This window comes from Panthera pardus, unplaced genomic scaffold (assembly GCF_024362965.1).
Source record: "Panthera pardus isolate Hobbes unplaced genomic scaffold, ASM2436296v1 HiC_scaffold_8, whole genome shotgun sequence".
Classification (NCBI taxonomy): domain Eukaryota; kingdom Metazoa; phylum Chordata; class Mammalia; order Carnivora; family Felidae; genus Panthera; species Panthera pardus.
Window position 1 is genome coordinate 18,844,998 of NW_026527013.1, and position 16,078 is coordinate 18,861,075.

A 16,078-nucleotide genomic window follows, 5' to 3' on the forward strand; every position below is an offset into this window, starting at 1 on the left:
GCCGCAACAGAGCCTTGCTTACTGGCCTGTTTCGGCTACATCCTTCTTAGCACGGGCTCACAGGCCTTCCCTTCTGCTCCAGGAATGGCGTGTCACTGGGCACCGCTTTTGAGAACTTGTCCAGGGGCCTGGGCATGGCCTACTTCCCAGCCATCAGCCTTTCCTTTAAGGAGTCTGTGGCCTTCAACTTTGGCAGCCGTCCCTTGCGATATCCTTTTGGGAAGAAGTCTGTGGACTGCCTGGAAGCTCTTGAGGAAGCAGGGACGAGGGGCTCCCTGCCCTGGGAGTTCTATGGGCTGGTGGTGGGCCATGGTTGCCAAGGGGAGAGGGGCGAGTACAGCTTAGGTGGGTGCCGGGAGGCACAATTCCTATGGCAACCTTATTAGGTGGGTACTGTACTGTGTGGAACAGATAAGAATGTGAAGCGGCAGAAGTTGCACCCCACAGAGACAGAGAGAGCTGTGCCGCAGACTAGGCCTTGTGACTCCACAGCCCTGCCCTGGAGCCTAGGCCCCTCCTTGGGGATCTCAGTGGAGAGGGATGGGTGCATCTGAGCCACAGACCAGGTATTGCTGGCTTAACTCTGTGCCACCTACCCAGTGGCAGGTTACCGGCCCCTGCAGGACCCACCCCGTGCTGACCTGGTGCGGGCACAGAAGTTGCTGGGCTGCTTCCGGGCAGTGCTCAGCGTGGAGCTGGACCCTGTGGTGAGCCAGGGACTGGGCCGGGTGAGCTGAGGGCCTTCTGCAGCCCTTTGACCCCCACTGTCCTTTCTTCCCCACATAGGAAGGCCGGCTGGTGGAGAAGGACAGCTCCGAGTGGCAGTTGCAGGGCCAGCCCACCGTCCTCCTCACGCTGGCCCATATCTTCCATCGCTTTGCACCGCTCCTGGTGAGGGGATGTTTGGGAGGGGAAGAAGTGGGCTGTGGCACAAGTGCCGGTGCTAGGGGCTGGGAAGCCGAGGCGCATGAGGCTCAGCACCGTCACCTGGCAGGGGTCCCATGTGACCAGAGCCCTTAGACCTCAAGGATGTCACCCAGGGAAGGAGGAGATGCTTCCAGCTGAGGATATCAGGGGATGTCCTAGAGAAAAGATTGAGGGGTAATGACATCACTGGCTAAGGGAACTGCATGTGTGAAATGCCAGAGGAGCCCTGGGGCGGCGGCCCTTCTTGTGTCTCAGACCCTGGAAGGGCTCATCTGTGTCTTGGGGTTGCTTGAGGGAACCCAAGACTATACCTGTGGCCTTGGCCCCATGCCAGGGCAGGGGCAGAAGGCCACCACCTCACCAGTGCCTGCCCTTGGTGCAGCGCAAGGTATACCTAGTAGAGGCCGTGCTCATGAGCTTCCTGCGGGGCGTCGTGGAGGCAGGCACCCCTGCACAGGCCCAGTCCATGGTGCGTCAGATCCTCGACCTCCTGTGGCTCTTCATGGAGGTGAGGCTTCGGACTTCAGGCCTCAGGCCAGGATGTCAGGCTCCACCGAGATAGGGGAGGTACAGGGAGGGTTTGGGAAAGGACCCACAGACGGCTGTCCTGGCACCTGCCCTCTGCCAGCTAGGTGTGCAGCCCGGCATCTCTCCCCCAGGACTACGAGGTACAGGATTGCCTCAAGCAATTGATGATGTCCCTGCTGCGGCTTTACCGGTTCTCACCCATCGTCCCAGACCTGAGCCTACAGGTGGGAGCTCCTGCCCCTGCCCCTGGGCCCCCTGGGCCCTAGCCGCCTTCTCTGAGCACCCCATCCCCACAGATCCACTACCTGCAGCTCACCATCGCCATCCTGAGGCATGAGAAGTCCCGCAAGTTTCTGCTTAGCAATGTCCTGTATCCTTTCCTTGCTGCCAGACAGGCCAGACATGTGGTGTCCTCTGGGGTCATTAGGGGCCAGGGAGGGCAGTGTGCCTCTGGCCAGGGGTCCCTAGGGAGGCTCAGAGGACCAGAGCCGTGCAGTATGTGAGTCCTTGTTGCAGGACCCAGCCTTCCCAGCACTCTCTCTACAGAGCAGAGAGGGTAAAGCAAAGGACCCCGGCCAGCTGGCCAGCCTGAGCAGGGATTTCCAGACGGCTGCCGACTCTTGGGCTACGTGGAGGTGTGGAGACGCCACCAGGGCCTGACTGCTGTAGCCAAAGCAGCACTGAACTTTTATCTGAGTCCCACGACAGGGGTTCCCATGAGATCTTCTTTTGGGACTTGGCTCTTCCTGCTTCCCAACACAGTTGAGGACTGTGCTGCAGGAGGGAGGGTGCTGGTGGGGAAGCCTGTGCTGGTAGCTGTCTTTGTGTGGGGTCTTCAGCCTCCGAGAGTTAGAAACAGCTGGGAGACGGAGAGGCCGCCAGGCCCTCTCTCAGCCTGTTCCCCCCACCCCCCTCATGTGTTCCTGTGACAAGCCTTTTTAGTACATTTGCTGGGAATCAGGCTTAGTGGACTTGATGGCCACAGCTATTTTTCAGGGCTCATGGTCGAGGGAGACTGGCTTATAGTAGCAATGGTACCTCTAAGGGTAGGAGAATATGGTGGGCATATGGGGAGACAGGTGAGTTTGGAAGAGCTTCCCAGGGAGAACTCGTGAGGGTGTAGGGTACACACACCCCTTGGTGAGTGGAACTCTGCCTTGACAACCACCAGCTTCGATGTGCTCCGGTCTGTTGTCTTCTTTTACATCAAGAGCCCTCTGCGAGTGGAGGAGGCTGGCCTACAGGAGCTCATTCCCACTACCTGGTGGCCCCACCGCTCCAGCAGGGAGGTGGGCCGACTGAGATGGGCAGGCAGGGTCACAGGGAGGGCTGACCCAGGGTATCTGAGCCGCCTGGCCTTGAGCATGTGAGGCCCCTTCCCCAGCCTGGTCTCTGGCGTGGGAGTAGGGGTTTCCTGTCTGAAGCAGGCCTGGTTAAGTCCTGAGTGAGCTCTGCTGTCTTCCATCCCCTGCTCCTGCCCAGGGCAAAGACAGTAAGGATGTAAAGGATGAGACCACTGAGGAGCACAGACGGAGGCGTGCCTACGAACGTGGCTGCCAAAGGCTCAAGAAGCGCATCGAAGGTTAGCCCCCTTCCCAGGGCACTGAGTAGGGGGAGGACGATTTGTGTGCGTGTGCGTATTGGGGGCTCTTGGTAGTGACCATGTCTAGATTCAGCTTGTGGAACCCTGAGGGTGGAGCCCTGATCCAAACCTGCCGCCCCTTCCCATCCCTGGGAGCCTGAGAGCAAGGCTCTGCCTGAGGAGAGCTCAGTGTTGTGTTCCCTACCCCACCTCCAGTGGTGGAAGAACTACAGGTCCAGATCCTGAAGCTGCTGCTGAACAATAAAGATGATAATGGGGTAAGTGACTCCCAGATCCCCGCGTGGGTCCCTGATAGGGATGGGTGCTGGTACTGGGGCCCTGAGACCCAGAGGGCAGGGACTGGCTCGGGTTCCCATAGCAGGGCCCAGGCTAAGGCACAGCACCGAGCCAGTCCACTCCAGGGCCAGCTCCTCACAGCCTCATTTTTCCTTCCCTCAAAGGGGGAGGCTTCTAGGTACATCTTCCTGACCAAGTTCCGAAAGTTTCTACAGGAGAATGCCAGTGGCCGGGGGGTAAGTGTCCACTCGGCCAGCCCACCATGGACACTTGGCTGTGTTGCAGAGTCTGCACCCCAGGCTTCCGGCACCTCTCAGCCTGCTGCATCCCTGCCAATCTTGCTCTTCCTCTGCTGCCCCGCCCTCTGTGCTCACCCCAGGGTCCTGGGGCAGGCCTTGGATGAGGAGTGAGCAGGCTCTAGGCTGGCACAAATGCATGTCCTGTGCCCTGTGCCCTGCAGAATATGCCCATGCTGTGTCCCCCTGAGTACATGGTCTGCTTCTTGCACCGGCTGATATCTGCCCTGCGCTACTATTGGGATGAATACAAGGCTTCGAACCCTCGTGCCTCCTTCAGTGAGGGTGAGTGGGGCCAGGCCTCATCAGAGAGGCTGGGCAGGGCTGTCCCGGTGATAGTGTAGAGTGCGGAGCTGGCGGCAGGGTGGGGGTGGAGCTGTCTCAGGCTTCCTAACAAGTTGAGTACTCTCCTGATGGGTGGCTTTTCCACAGGGCAGCAGGAACTCCACTCTGTAGGAGTGCCAAACCCACATTCACTCTGTCCCCACAAGTTCCTGCCCACTATGGCCGCCTCTTCTCGGTCCCAGTCCGTCCAACCCTCTGCAGTCCTTTGTAGGGGACACCAGGGACAGGCCCTGAGGTGTTGGGGGCTGTGTTTGTGTGGGACAGGGTCCTCAGGGCCAGTGGGAGCCGTGCCTGCCCTGGATTGGGGATGTCCATAGGGCTGGGTCAGGGCCCTCTCTGAATGTGACTGCAGAGTGCTCCCTTCATCCCAACTCGTGCAGTCACTGACACTGACCCCAAATGGTCGGGGGTGGGGTGGGGGGGAAGCCATGCTGTGTGCCTGAGCAGGGCAGGTAGGTGGCCAAGGCCAGGGGTCTCCTCTGGGCTAAGCAGCGTAGAGGGGTGGCTTCTCAGTTTGTCTTCCTATCTGGCTCACTGCTGGCCCGGCCTCCCAACCCCTCCTTGCAGAGGCCTACATACCGCCTCAGGTCTTCTATAATGGCAAGGTGGACTACTTTGACCTGCAGCGCCTGGGAGGCCTCCTCTCACACCTTCGGAAGACCCTCAAAGGTACGTGTAGGCTTGTGGGCAGTGGGCAGGGCCGGACCGGGCGAGTGTGGGGCGTACAGTCCTCAGCCAGCTCTGCACTGGGTGCAGGGTTGCCCTCTGCCCGCCAGAGGGCGCCCAAGTATCTCGACCTGCTCCTCCAGGGAGATGCCCTCTGCCTCAGGTCTTGGGTCCAGCCATCCCTTCCCTTGAGCTCCCTTCCCTTGAGCACCTGCCCCACGGGAAGCCTAGGGGTCCTATAAGGAACTAGGGAGCATATGTGGAGTGACCACGGGATCTTGGTGAGGTCACAGGGGTGAGAGGCGAGCGGGCACAAGTGCTGCCTGAGTGGCTTTCAAGGACGAGCACACGTGGCCATGGCACAGGGCACTACAAGCACAGCGCACGCAAAGGCAGGGATGCTCACAACAGCCTGGTAGGGCCTGGAGACGGAAGGCTGCTGGGGTGCTGGTGAGGAAACTACCAGGCGGGGAGTGGTGGGAAATAAGGCCAAGGAGTCGCACGGGTAGAGTCTGAGGGCCTTGTGGGCCACGAAGTAGGTGTGGGCTCATTCCAGGGATAGGGGCAACTTTGGAAGGTCCTGAGGCAGGGAAGTGAGGTCAGGGATCTGCGTGTGATAATGGAGTCAGTACATGGGCCAAGAGAGGAGATAGAGGGAGGACAGGAGTGAAGGGGAGGAGTCAAAGATGACCCCAGGCTTCCTGCCCGAGGCTGTGGGGATGGGGCACCGTCAGGAAGGGGGCTGTAGGAGGAGGCTGAGGTGGCAAGTCCGCCATGTTTGAGGACCACAGCCTGGGCTGGAGGCAGAGGTGTTGCTGTTCCACCTCTCACTGACAGCTGAGGGGATGAGCCTACGGTGAGGCCTGTGTGCAAAGTGAGACAAGCGGTGGCCTAGACAGCCCTGGATCTTGTGTTTGTAGGTTAGAAAGTGCTGGGGAGAGAAGTAGGGGACCCTGGAGAGCATGCAGTCACTGGAAACAGAGGGACTGACGGGAGTGTGATGGGGAACACCTCCTGCTGTTAAGGTCCCTGAGACAAAAGCCTTGGGGCGCAGTGAAGGCTGGCGTGGAATAAGTGGAGTGCATAGGCAAAGGTGCAGTGGTAAATGTGGGGCCCTGCAAAGCCCCCCGCTCAGCCAGTGGTGCTCTCTCGCCATCGTGGGCAGTTCCGTGTGACCCCTGAGCCCCCCACTGGCCTGAGAACTCTCCTGCCATTCCCTGCAGATGACCTTGCCTCCAAGGCCAACATCCTGATCGACCCATTGGAGCTCCAGGCAGCCACCATGGATGACCTGGACGAGGACGAGGAACCAGCCCCAGCTGCGGCCCAGGTGCCGCGGTAGGGGCAGGCAGGGGGCTTGGTATTGGGCTGTCCCTCTATCATAAGGGCAGGGGTGTCACACGGGGTCACCTCCTTCTCCAGGCAGCAAGGAGCTTCTCACCAGGCAGGTTTCCTTGCTGTAGGTGGAGGCGCGAACCTTCCTGCCATTTCCCAACCCCACAAATCAAGGGAGTCCTACATGGGCCCCGGTCCTGGGGAGCTGAGTGGCGTCTGGCCTCCTCTCTCCTACACAGCGCCCCATGCAGGCTCTGGCCATGGGGGGCGTACTGCCCCTGCCCCGGCCCAGCTGGCTCAGTTCTCCAACCCTGGGCCGAGCTAACCGCTTCCTCAGCACAGCGGCTGTGAGCCTGATGACCCCACGGCGGCCTCTGACCACCTCGGAGAAAGTGAAGGTCCGCACGCTGAGCGCAGAACAGAGGACTCGTGAGGACAGTAGGTGCCAGGCAGGGCCAAGCACATCCATAGTTCCCCACCCTGGGCAAAGCCAAACTACACCCCCATTCCTTCCCGGTCCTGCGGCCTGGCAATATCTCAAGGGCATGGGAAGTGCACTCTAAGGGCAGGAAATCGATGCTACAGAAATAGTCCTGGAGCTGCAGGCCCTTGCCCTACCCCTGCCCCCATGTTCTCCCCTGCAAGTCCCTCCTTGGGCCCAGGCAGGGAGAAAGGGCTCCCTTCTCCTACTGTGAGGCCCGTCCTGGCACCACAAGCTTGGGAGAGAGCTGGAATGGCCTACGGCCCTGACCCTCCCCTTCCCCCACTCCGTAGTTGAGGGCAGTCACTGGAATGAGGGCCTGCTGCTGGGGCGGCCCCCGGAGGAGCCTGAGCAGCCCCTCACGGAGAACTCCCTGCTGGAAGTCCTGGATGGCGCCGTCATGATGTATAATCTCAGCGTTCACCAGCAGCTGGGCAAGGTCTCCCACTGGTGGCCGATGAGCATGTCCTGTGGTCCCACACGTTCAGATGCTTGTGTGTGTGTGTTGGGGGGGAGGGGCGGATATCTACTCATGACTGCATGTGAATGTGTGCCACAGCAAGACTGATTGCTGCCAGTGATGTGTGGGCCTGACCTGGTTTTGTGGGAGGGGGTTGTCTGGGGCCGAAGGTTGGGAGCTTGGCAGGGCTGGGAGCCAGGCTGGGTCTGGAGAAACCTGAGTGACATGCCTGGGGAGTCACGCTGGACCTGTGGTGTCCGATGCTCTAGATGGTGGGTGTGTCTGATGATGTCAATGAGTATGCAGTGGCTCTGAGGGACACAGAGGACAAGCTCCGGCGGTGCCCCAAGCGGGTAAGACCTAGATGGGCAGGGGGGTTTTCGAGAGGGAGGGCTGTTGCAGAGAGGAGGCTTGCCAGCTCAGGCTTCCCAGGGCAGGCCACAGAGGGACTGTCCTGCCCCTGCTTCTGGGGGCTACACCGGTAGTTTTCCTGTCCCCACCCACCTGACTATGCCACATCAGTGAGAGCAGGGCTGGCATTAGGGCAGGGCAGGGCTTGAGCCCCATCACTAGCTGCAGCCCGCGCCAAGGTGCCCCTGCCCCCTGCCCGCTAAGTGCTGACGCACACCCACTCTCCTCATCAATTATGAATTCGACCCTGAGTGCTTCCTCGGCCACTTGCAGAGTCAGCAGGAAGCAGGACCTGACTCTCACACTTCCCTGCAGCCCCTCTGCTGTAGCTCTCCTGGCCTGGGGAGTAGGGCGTCCTGTGCCCAGGCTGGACTTCCCCAGCAGGGCCCTTTCCCCGCTGTCTGCAGAGCCCAGGCTTGCCTTTGCAGCCAAGTGAGAGCAGCTACCGGGGCCATGGTCCCAGCCCAGCTAGGGGACATGGCCAGGGGCTCATGGAACCCCAGCTGTGTCTCATTTCCACGCTCTGCACAAACAACCAAGACCCTGCTCTGAGGCCTGCTCGGGCTTGCCAGTGGGTCCTAGGCAGAAGAGGGTTTTGAAGAGTAGAGCTGAGTCTGCCCAACCTTTTGCCTGCTCCAGCCACCAGTGGGGTTCCTACCAGGCTGCCTGGAGCAAGCAGGGTGGGTGTGGGTATGGTGCCATGGCCTGATTGTCTTTCCCCTTGGGTGGCAGAGAAAGGACATCCTTGCAGAGTTGACCAAGAGTCAGAAGGTTTTCTCAGAAAAGCTGGACCACCTGAGTCGCCGTCTTGCCTGGGTCCATGCCACTGTCTACTCCCAGGTGAGTAGGTGTGGGCTTAGCCAGTGACTGCTGCCCTCCCCGAGCTCACTGACTAGTCACAGATGGCCAGGCTGTGCCGGCCTCTCAACGCTCCCTGCCCTCCTGGGCCTCTGCCATGCACGTGCCCCCTCTCCGCTCCCTATCCTCCCTACCTCCACCACATGCTATGCCCCCTGAACCTCTCCTGCCCTGTGAGCTTGATTAGATGTCATTGTAGGCATCCCAGGTCCCCTCCAGCTCACAATTCCTCCCTTGCAGGAACAGGGCCTGTCTGTGCCTGTCTCCCCTTCTTCGCTTCCCCTTCCTTCTCTCCCGGGGTGGAGGTGTCCTCTTAGGAGCCCCAGTCTCCCTCACTCTGCACATGCTTCTCTCTGACTCCCCTTCTTCCTTTGAAGCCACAGCCTTGTTTTCTGTTTTGTCATTCACTCATTCGTTGATTCAGTAACATGTGCTCGGAGCCTGGAGTATGCCAGGTACATCTTGATGCTAGGGACACTCAGTCCTGACCCATGTCTGAGCCACGTCTGCCCTCCCAAGGCTGTCAGCCTTGAGCAGTGAACTGAAAGATGGTGCACTCTCTCTGTGACCATGCTTTGACCCTCAGGTCCCGAGCCCTCCAGACTTGCTTCCACTCCCTGCCTGTCCTAGCATCTCTCCCCAGCTAGTGAGCGCCCACGTCAGGACATCCGTCTACCTTCTTAGGCATGCCCTTCCCTCATAACTGGGTGATCAAGGCCCTTGGTGTCCCTACCTCTACCCGCCATCCCCACTTGCTTTTTCTCAGCCTCCTCCCAAGCCCAGACCGCTTCCACCTGTTACTCCTCCTTTCTCTCTTGCTGCAGACCACCTTGCCTCCAGCCCCATGCAGGCGGCTCCTCTCCTCCCTTGACTGGGATTTCATGGCTGTCCACTGGCCTATGCAATCTTTTTTTTAAATGTTTGTTTATTTTTGAGAGAGACAGAACAGAAGTGTTAGTGGGGGAGGGGCAGAGAGAAGGAGACAGAGAATCCCAAGCAGGCTCTGCGATGTGAAGTGGTATCTCATTGTATTTATTTTTATATATGTATACATATATATATGTATATATATATATATATATATATATATATATATATATATATATATGTGTGTGTGTGTGTGTGTGTATACATTTATTTTATTATTTTTTAATATGAAATTTATTGTCAAGTTGGTTTCCATACAACACCCAGTGCTCATACCAACAGGTGCCCTCCTCAATGCCCATCACACACCCTCCCCTCCCTCCTACCCCCCATCAACCCTCAGTTTTTAAGAGTCTCTTATGTTTTGGCTCCCTCTCTCTATAACCTTTTGTTTTTTTTTTTCCTTCCCCTCCCTCATGGTCTTCTGTTAAATTTCTCATGATCCACATAAGAGTGAAAACATGGTATCTGTCTTTCTCTGTATGACTTATCTCACTTAGCGTAACACTCTCCAGTTCCATCCACGTTGCTACAAAAGGCCATATTTCATTCTTTCTCATTGCCACGTAGTATTCCATTGTGTATATAAACCACAATTTCTTTATCCATTCATCAGTTGATGGACATTTAGGCTCTTTCCATAATTTGGCTATTGTTGAAAGTGCTGCTATAAACATTGGGGTCCAAGTGCCCCTATGCATCAGCACTCCTTTATCCCTTGGGTAAATTCCTAGCAGTGCTATTGCTGGGTCATAGGGTAGGTCTATTTTTAATTTTTTGAGGAACCTCCATGCTGTTTTCCAGAGTGGCTGCACCAGTTTGCATTCCCACCAACAGTGCAAGAGGGTTCCCGTTTCTCCACATCCTCGCCAGCATCTATAGTCTCCTGATTTGTTCATTTTAGCCACTCTGACTGGCGTGAGGTGGTATCTGAATGTGGTTTTGATTTGTATTTCCCTGATGAGTGACGTTGAGCATCTTTTCATGTGCCTGCTGGCCATCTGGATGTCTTCTTTAGAGAAGTGTCTATTCATGTTTTCTGCCCATTTCTTCACTGGATTATTTGTTTTTTGGGTGTGGAGTTTGGTGATCATTGTGGTTTTGATTTGAATTTCCCTGTTGAGTATCTTTTCATGTGCTTATTGGACACATGTATATCTTCTTTGGAGAAATGTCTATTCAAGTGCATTTGCCCATTTTTAATAGGATTGTTTGGTTTTTGTTGTTTTGTAGGAATTATTTATATACATTGGATATTGACTCCTTATCAGATTATGATTTACACGTATTTTCTCTTTTTCTGTGAGTTGTCCTTCCACTCTGTAGATGGTGTCCTTTGCTGCACAGTTCATTTTGATAAAGTCCAATTTATTTTTTTCTTTTTTTGCCTGTGTTTTTGTTGTCACAGCCCAAAAGTCGGTGTTAAATCCAAGGTCATGAAGTCCTCTCCCCATGTTTTCTTCTAAGAGTTATATAGTTTTAGCTTGTAAGTTTGGGTATTTGATCCATTTTGAGTTAATTTTTGTTTAAGCTATAAGGCAGTGGTCCAACTTTATTCTTTTGCATATGGAAATTCAATTTTCTCAGCACCATTTATTGAAAAGACTGTCCTTTCCTCATTGAATGGTCTTGACAATCCTTGTCAAAAATCCTTTGACATATATGTGTGAGTTTATTTCTGGGCTCTCTGGTCTGTATGACTATCTTTATGCCAGTATCACACTATCTTGATTATTGTAGCTTTGCAATAAGTTTTGAAATCAGGAAGTGTAAGATCTCCAACTTTGTTCTATTTCAAGGTTGTTTTGCCTGTTTGAGTCCCTTGGGACTCCATATGAATTTTAGGATAGATTTTTCTATTTCTGCAAAAAATGCCATTGGGATTTTGATAGGGATTGCATTAAATCTGTACTTTGCTTTGGTTAGTATTGCCATCTTAACAATATTAAATCTTCCAGTCCTTGAACATGGAATATTTTTCCATTTATTTGTGTCTTTTAAAATTTCTGTCAGCAACATTATATAGTTTTCAGTGTACAAGTTTTTCACCTTCTTGGTTATATTTATACCTATTTCATTCTTTTTGATACTAATGTAAGTGGAATTATTTTTCTGATTTCCTTTTTGGATTGTTCATTGCTAGTGTGTAGAAAAACAACTGACTTTTGTGTATGAATTTTATATCCTGCATGTTTCCCGAATTCATTTATTCTAACAGATTTTTTGTGTGTGTGGATTCTTTTTTTTTAATTTTAGTTATTAAGAATTTTGTTTTATGTTTCTTATTTTTGAGAGAGCAATGGAGCGCGAGTGGGGGAGGAGCAGAGAGGGAGACACAGAATCTGAAGCAGGCTCCAGGCTCTGAGCTGTCAGCACAGAGCCTGACGCGGGGCTTGAAGCCATGAACCCCAAGATCATGACCTGAGCCCAAGTCAGTTTCTTAACTGACTGAGCCACCCAGGCGGCCCTAATTTTAGTTTTTTAACATACAGTACAATATTGGTTTCAGCAGTAGACTTTAGTGATGCATCACTTACCTACAACACCCAGTGCTCATCACAGCAGGTGCCTTCCTTAATACCTATCACCTATTTAACCCATTCCCCCACCCACCTCCCTCCATCAACCCTCAGTTTGTTCTCTATTATTATGAGTCTCTTGTGGTTTGTTTCCCTCTCTTCTCCTTTTTTTCCCTCTCTTCCCTTATGTTCATCTGTTTTGTTTCATAAGTTCCACATATAAGTAAAATCATGTGGTATTTGTCTTTCTCTGATTGACTTATTTCGCTTAGCATAATACATTCTAGCTCCATCTACATCATTGCAAATGGCAAGATTTCATTCTTTTTGATGGCTGAGTTATATTCCATTGTAGATATACACCACATCTTCTTTATCCATTCATCAATCGATGAACATTTAGGCTCTCTCCATAGTTTGGCTATTGATGATGCTGCTATAAACCTTTGAATCTGTATTCTTGTATCCTTTGGGTAAATACCTACCAGTGCAATTGCTAGATCGTAGGGTAGTTCTATTTTTTTGAGGAACCAGCAGTGCAAAAACGTTCCCCTTTCTGCACATCCTTGCCAACACCTGTTGTTTCTTGTGTTGTTGTTGTTGTTGTTGTTGTTGTTTTTAATGCTTATTTTTGAGAGAGAGAGAGAGAGCAGGGAAGAGGGGCAGAGAGAGAGAGAGGAAGACAGAGGATCTGAAGTGGGCTCTGTGCTGACAGCAGAAAGCCCGATGTGGGACTCAAACTCATAAACTTCAAGATCATGACCCGAACCAAAGTTGGACACTTAACTGACTGAACCACCCAGGTGCCCCATCTTATGTTGTTAATTTTAGCCATTCTGACAGGTATCTCATCATGGTTTTGATTTGTATTTCCCTGATGACAAGTGATGAGCATTTTTTCTTGTGTCTGTTAGCCATCTGGATGTCTTCTTTGGCAAAGTGTCTATCCATGCCTTCAGCTCATTTTTTAAGTGGGTTATTTGTTGTTTGGGTGTTGAGTTTGAGAAGTTTTTTATAGATTTTGAATACTAGCCCTTTATCTGATATGTCATTTGCAAATATTTTCTCAAATATCTTCTTCTGTAGGCTGCCTTTTATTTTGCTGATTGTTTCCTTCACTGTGCAGAAGTTTTTTATCTTGATGAGGTCCCAATAGTTCATTTTTGCTTTTGTTTCCTTTGCCTCCACTGATGTGTCTAGTAAGAAGTAGCTGCGGCCGAGGTCAAAGAGGTTTTTGCCTGCTTTCTCCTCTAGGATTTTGGTGGTTTCCTGTCTCAAATTTAGGTCTTTCATCATTTTGGTTTTATTTTTGTGTATGGTGTAAGAAAGTGGCCCAGGTTCATTCTTCTGCATGTTGCTGTCCAGTTTTCCTAACCCCATTTGTTGAAGAGACTTTTTTCCACTGGATATTCTTTCCTGCTTTGTCGAATTTTTTGCTAGATTCTTGAGGGTTTTCTACATATAAGATCACGTCATTTGCGAATGGGGATAATTTTACTCCTTTATTTCCAATTTGGATGACTTTTACTTTTTTTTCTTTCCTAATTGCTCTGGTTAGGACTTCCAGTACTGTGTTGAATAGAAGTAGCAAAAGTGGGCATCTTTGTCTTGTTCCTGATCTTAGAGAAAACGCTTTCAGTTTTTCACCATTGAGTGTGATGTTCTCTGTGGGCTTTTCATAACACAGCCCTTGCTATGTTGAACTGCTTTCTTCATCTTCAGTGCCCACCCTCCTGCCTCCTGCTCATTCACTTTCTCCCATTAGTAAAGAGAACAGTCTGTGATGCCCCTCCCTTGACTCTACATCTGCTTACAGAAACCACTCCCTTCCAACAACCATTCCCCTCTTCCTTGTCTGTGTCACAGCTTCTTCATCTTCCCTTCATTCTTGGTCCAACACAGGTTCCTCCACCTCTCTGGAATAGTCTTGCACGGTCCCTCCCAAGCCCCCCGCCCCCTTTGCAGATACATCCCTCCCCCCACCCCCCTGCAATGCAGTGGCTCCCTGGGTGCATATGTTCCATCCCCTCTTTAGACTTGGTCTTCTCTGGCCTTCTGTGGCAGTATGCTCCCAGCAGGCCTTCTGGCTCAGGCCCACCCTCTGACTCCTGTTTGTGTCTTCTCGGGTTTTCAAGTTTGAGGGCACATCAGAGCTGGTGTCAAGTCCAGATGCTCCGACTCTGAGAGATTTGGGTGGTCTGGGCTGGGGCCTGGGACTTTGCTCTGCTCTGTTCGGCGACCCCTCCTGGGCACAGACCATGTGGAACAAGGCCGTTGGAGGGTTTGCTTTCTATGGCCTGTTTCACCAGTAATCATGCTCTTCAACACCACCTCTTTGGGGACGTTTTTAGGCACCATATGCTGCACATATCCTAAGCCACATCCCCTCTGCCCTGGACCAGGCCTGCTTCTCTTCCGGTACTTCTGACCTCCACGGAGGTTCCATCACCCCCAGAAATGTGGGCCCTGTTTGGTGCAGCCGGTCCCTTGCCCCCACAGCCCATCGGTGCTTCCCCATTCCTGGCCTTCCAGTCCCTTGTCTGCTGTCTTGGGCCTAGATGAGGCCATGTAGCTTCTTTACTGTCCTGCCCCCACTCGCCCCTGCAGCTCCTTTTGCACTGGGCAGTGCTCCAACTCAGACTTATGGTCACATGACACCTTCTCACTTAAAACCTTGTGTACCTTTACTAATGCAAGCCAGAATTCTGATCTAGGCTGGGGTGTTGCCTCTCCAGGCACGGGGTGCACCCTCTTGCCTATCAAGCATGTGACTGCCCTGCCTGAGCCACTAACGAGGAGGCCTTTCCCGAGCCCCAGACCGTGCCCTGCCCCTTGCAACCCTTTCTACGAACAGCCTAGCAGTACCCCTTGTGCCTCCTATAGGAGAAGATGCTAGATATCTACTGGCTACTACGCGTCTGCCTGCGGACCGTCGAGCATGGCGACCGCACAGGTTCTCTCTTTGCCTTCATGCCTGAGTTCTACTTGAGCGTGGCCATCAACAGCTACAGTGCTCTCAAGAATTACTTTGGCCCCGTGCACAGCATGGAGGAGCTCCCAGGTGACAAAGCCATTCAGACCGGGAGGGGGCAGGAAAAGGGCCTTTATTGTAAACCCTTAGCAACCCTGTTCTGCACCCTCATGGCCCAGCAGCACACATCCGTGTAGGAAAGAGGGGAGGTAGCCCCTGTTCTCTTTGGTCCTGTGTTAGACAAGCATCTGCAAAAGCCCCACATGGTGGAGAGCCCTGCCCTGGTATTAGCGGCCACAGAGCCAACAGCTTCTCCCGGATGCTAGGAAGGAAAGAGACAGGATGGAGTGCCGGAGTGGGGGCCCCTCCGCTTTCACTTCCTTCTTGCTGTGGTACGGGAGCCGGTTGGCCTCACACAGACACCCTGGCACTGCACGTGGGATGTGGCAGCCCATGCAAAGGCAGAGCGGCTTGTGTTTGCAGATCGCAGTAAGGGGTGGTGGTACCCTGCTGGAGGCCACATGTAGGAGCTTGGGCTTCTTGCAGACTACTGATTTCAGGCTGGGTTTGGTGGTTTATGTCTGGATCAGGCTGTGGGCTGTCAGGCCCCTGGCCTGTCCCCTGCCCCACCCCAGGCCTAGGTGCAGGCTTTGTCCTCAGAGGCGGAGCCATGGGTGCCCAAGGGGCTTTGACTGCTGAGCCATCAAGTGTGTGTGCGGAGATGGGTTTGAGCCCAGTCAGGACTCTTGCAGGACCCGTCCTCCCCCACAGTGAGTCTGTGCAATGGCCTCTCACAGTCAGTGAATGCCATGCCCAAAGTCCCTAGATGACAGCTTGGGCCCAGACTGGCCCTTGAAGTCAGCTCTGGAGCCCGCTGCCCAAGCCCACTCACCCTGCCAAGGGACGTGCCTGCCTCTGGAACCCCCGCCCCCGGCCAAGCACTCCTACTGCCCCATCCTGCAGGCTATGAAGAGACTCTGACACGCCTGGCTGCCATCCTTGCCAAACACTTTGCCGATACACGCATCGTGGGCACTGGTGAGGTGCCCTACAAAGGGCTTGGGGATATGGGGGTGGGATGGCACTTCTGGCTGGCCGTTTTTTTGCACAGAATGCCGGCCAGGTGGGCTTGAGGCATGGGGGCCGGGGCTCATGCCAGCTACCTGCTGAGGCACAGCCTGTCCCAACAGACATCCGTGACTCGCTGATGCAGGCCCTGGCTAGCTACGTGTGCTACCCACACTCCCTGCGGGCTGTGGAGCGGATCCCTGAGGAGCAGTGAGTGGGGGTCGGAGCAGGGAGGCGGGCACTCTGACCTGTACAGCACCATGTCTGGCCTTACCCTGTGCCCACCACCCCTTGCCCTTGCAGGCGTATTGCCATGGTGAGGAGCCTCCTGGCTCCCTATGAGCAGCGGCCCTGGGCCCAGACCAACTGGATCCTGGTGCGGCTCTGGAGGGTAAGTGTGGTTGGAT

At 53.9% G+C, this 16,078-nt stretch overlaps 1 protein-coding gene across 5 annotated transcripts in view; it reads left to right on the forward strand.

Moving 5' to 3' along the window:
* RNF123 (ring finger protein 123) overlaps positions 1 to 16,078 on the forward strand; it is a 29,582-nt gene that overhangs the window by 6,575 nt on the left and 6,929 nt on the right. For 3 of the 5 annotated variants that reach the window (XM_019416825.2, XM_019416827.2, XM_019416826.2), the window contains exons 10-30: positions 83 to 208; positions 593 to 707; positions 787 to 891; positions 1,262 to 1,435; positions 1,587 to 1,679; positions 1,752 to 1,825; positions 2,627 to 2,744; positions 2,938 to 3,037; positions 3,254 to 3,315; positions 3,499 to 3,570; positions 3,795 to 3,915; positions 4,543 to 4,644; positions 5,865 to 5,971; positions 6,216 to 6,414; positions 6,751 to 6,896; positions 7,187 to 7,270; positions 8,061 to 8,168; positions 14,516 to 14,693; positions 15,567 to 15,641; positions 15,794 to 15,881; positions 15,975 to 16,062. In XM_019416825.2, the coding sequence (XP_019272370.1) occupies positions 83 to 208; positions 593 to 707; positions 787 to 891; positions 1,262 to 1,435; positions 1,587 to 1,679; positions 1,752 to 1,825; positions 2,627 to 2,744; positions 2,938 to 3,037; positions 3,254 to 3,315; positions 3,499 to 3,570; positions 3,795 to 3,915; positions 4,543 to 4,644; positions 5,865 to 5,971; positions 6,216 to 6,414; positions 6,751 to 6,896; positions 7,187 to 7,270; positions 8,061 to 8,168; positions 14,516 to 14,693; positions 15,567 to 15,641; positions 15,794 to 15,881; positions 15,975 to 16,062 (2,335 nt within the window). Of the gene's footprint in view, positions 1 to 82; positions 209 to 592; positions 708 to 786; positions 892 to 1,261; positions 1,436 to 1,586; positions 1,680 to 1,751; positions 1,826 to 2,626; positions 2,745 to 2,937; positions 3,038 to 3,253; positions 3,316 to 3,498; positions 3,571 to 3,794; positions 3,916 to 4,542; positions 4,645 to 5,864; positions 5,980 to 6,215; positions 6,415 to 6,750; positions 6,897 to 7,186; positions 7,271 to 8,060; positions 8,169 to 14,515; positions 14,694 to 15,566; positions 15,642 to 15,793; positions 15,882 to 15,974; positions 16,063 to 16,078 lie in introns of all 5 variants that reach the window. The other 2 variants (XM_019416831.2, XM_019416829.2) reach the window with 2 other exon arrangements.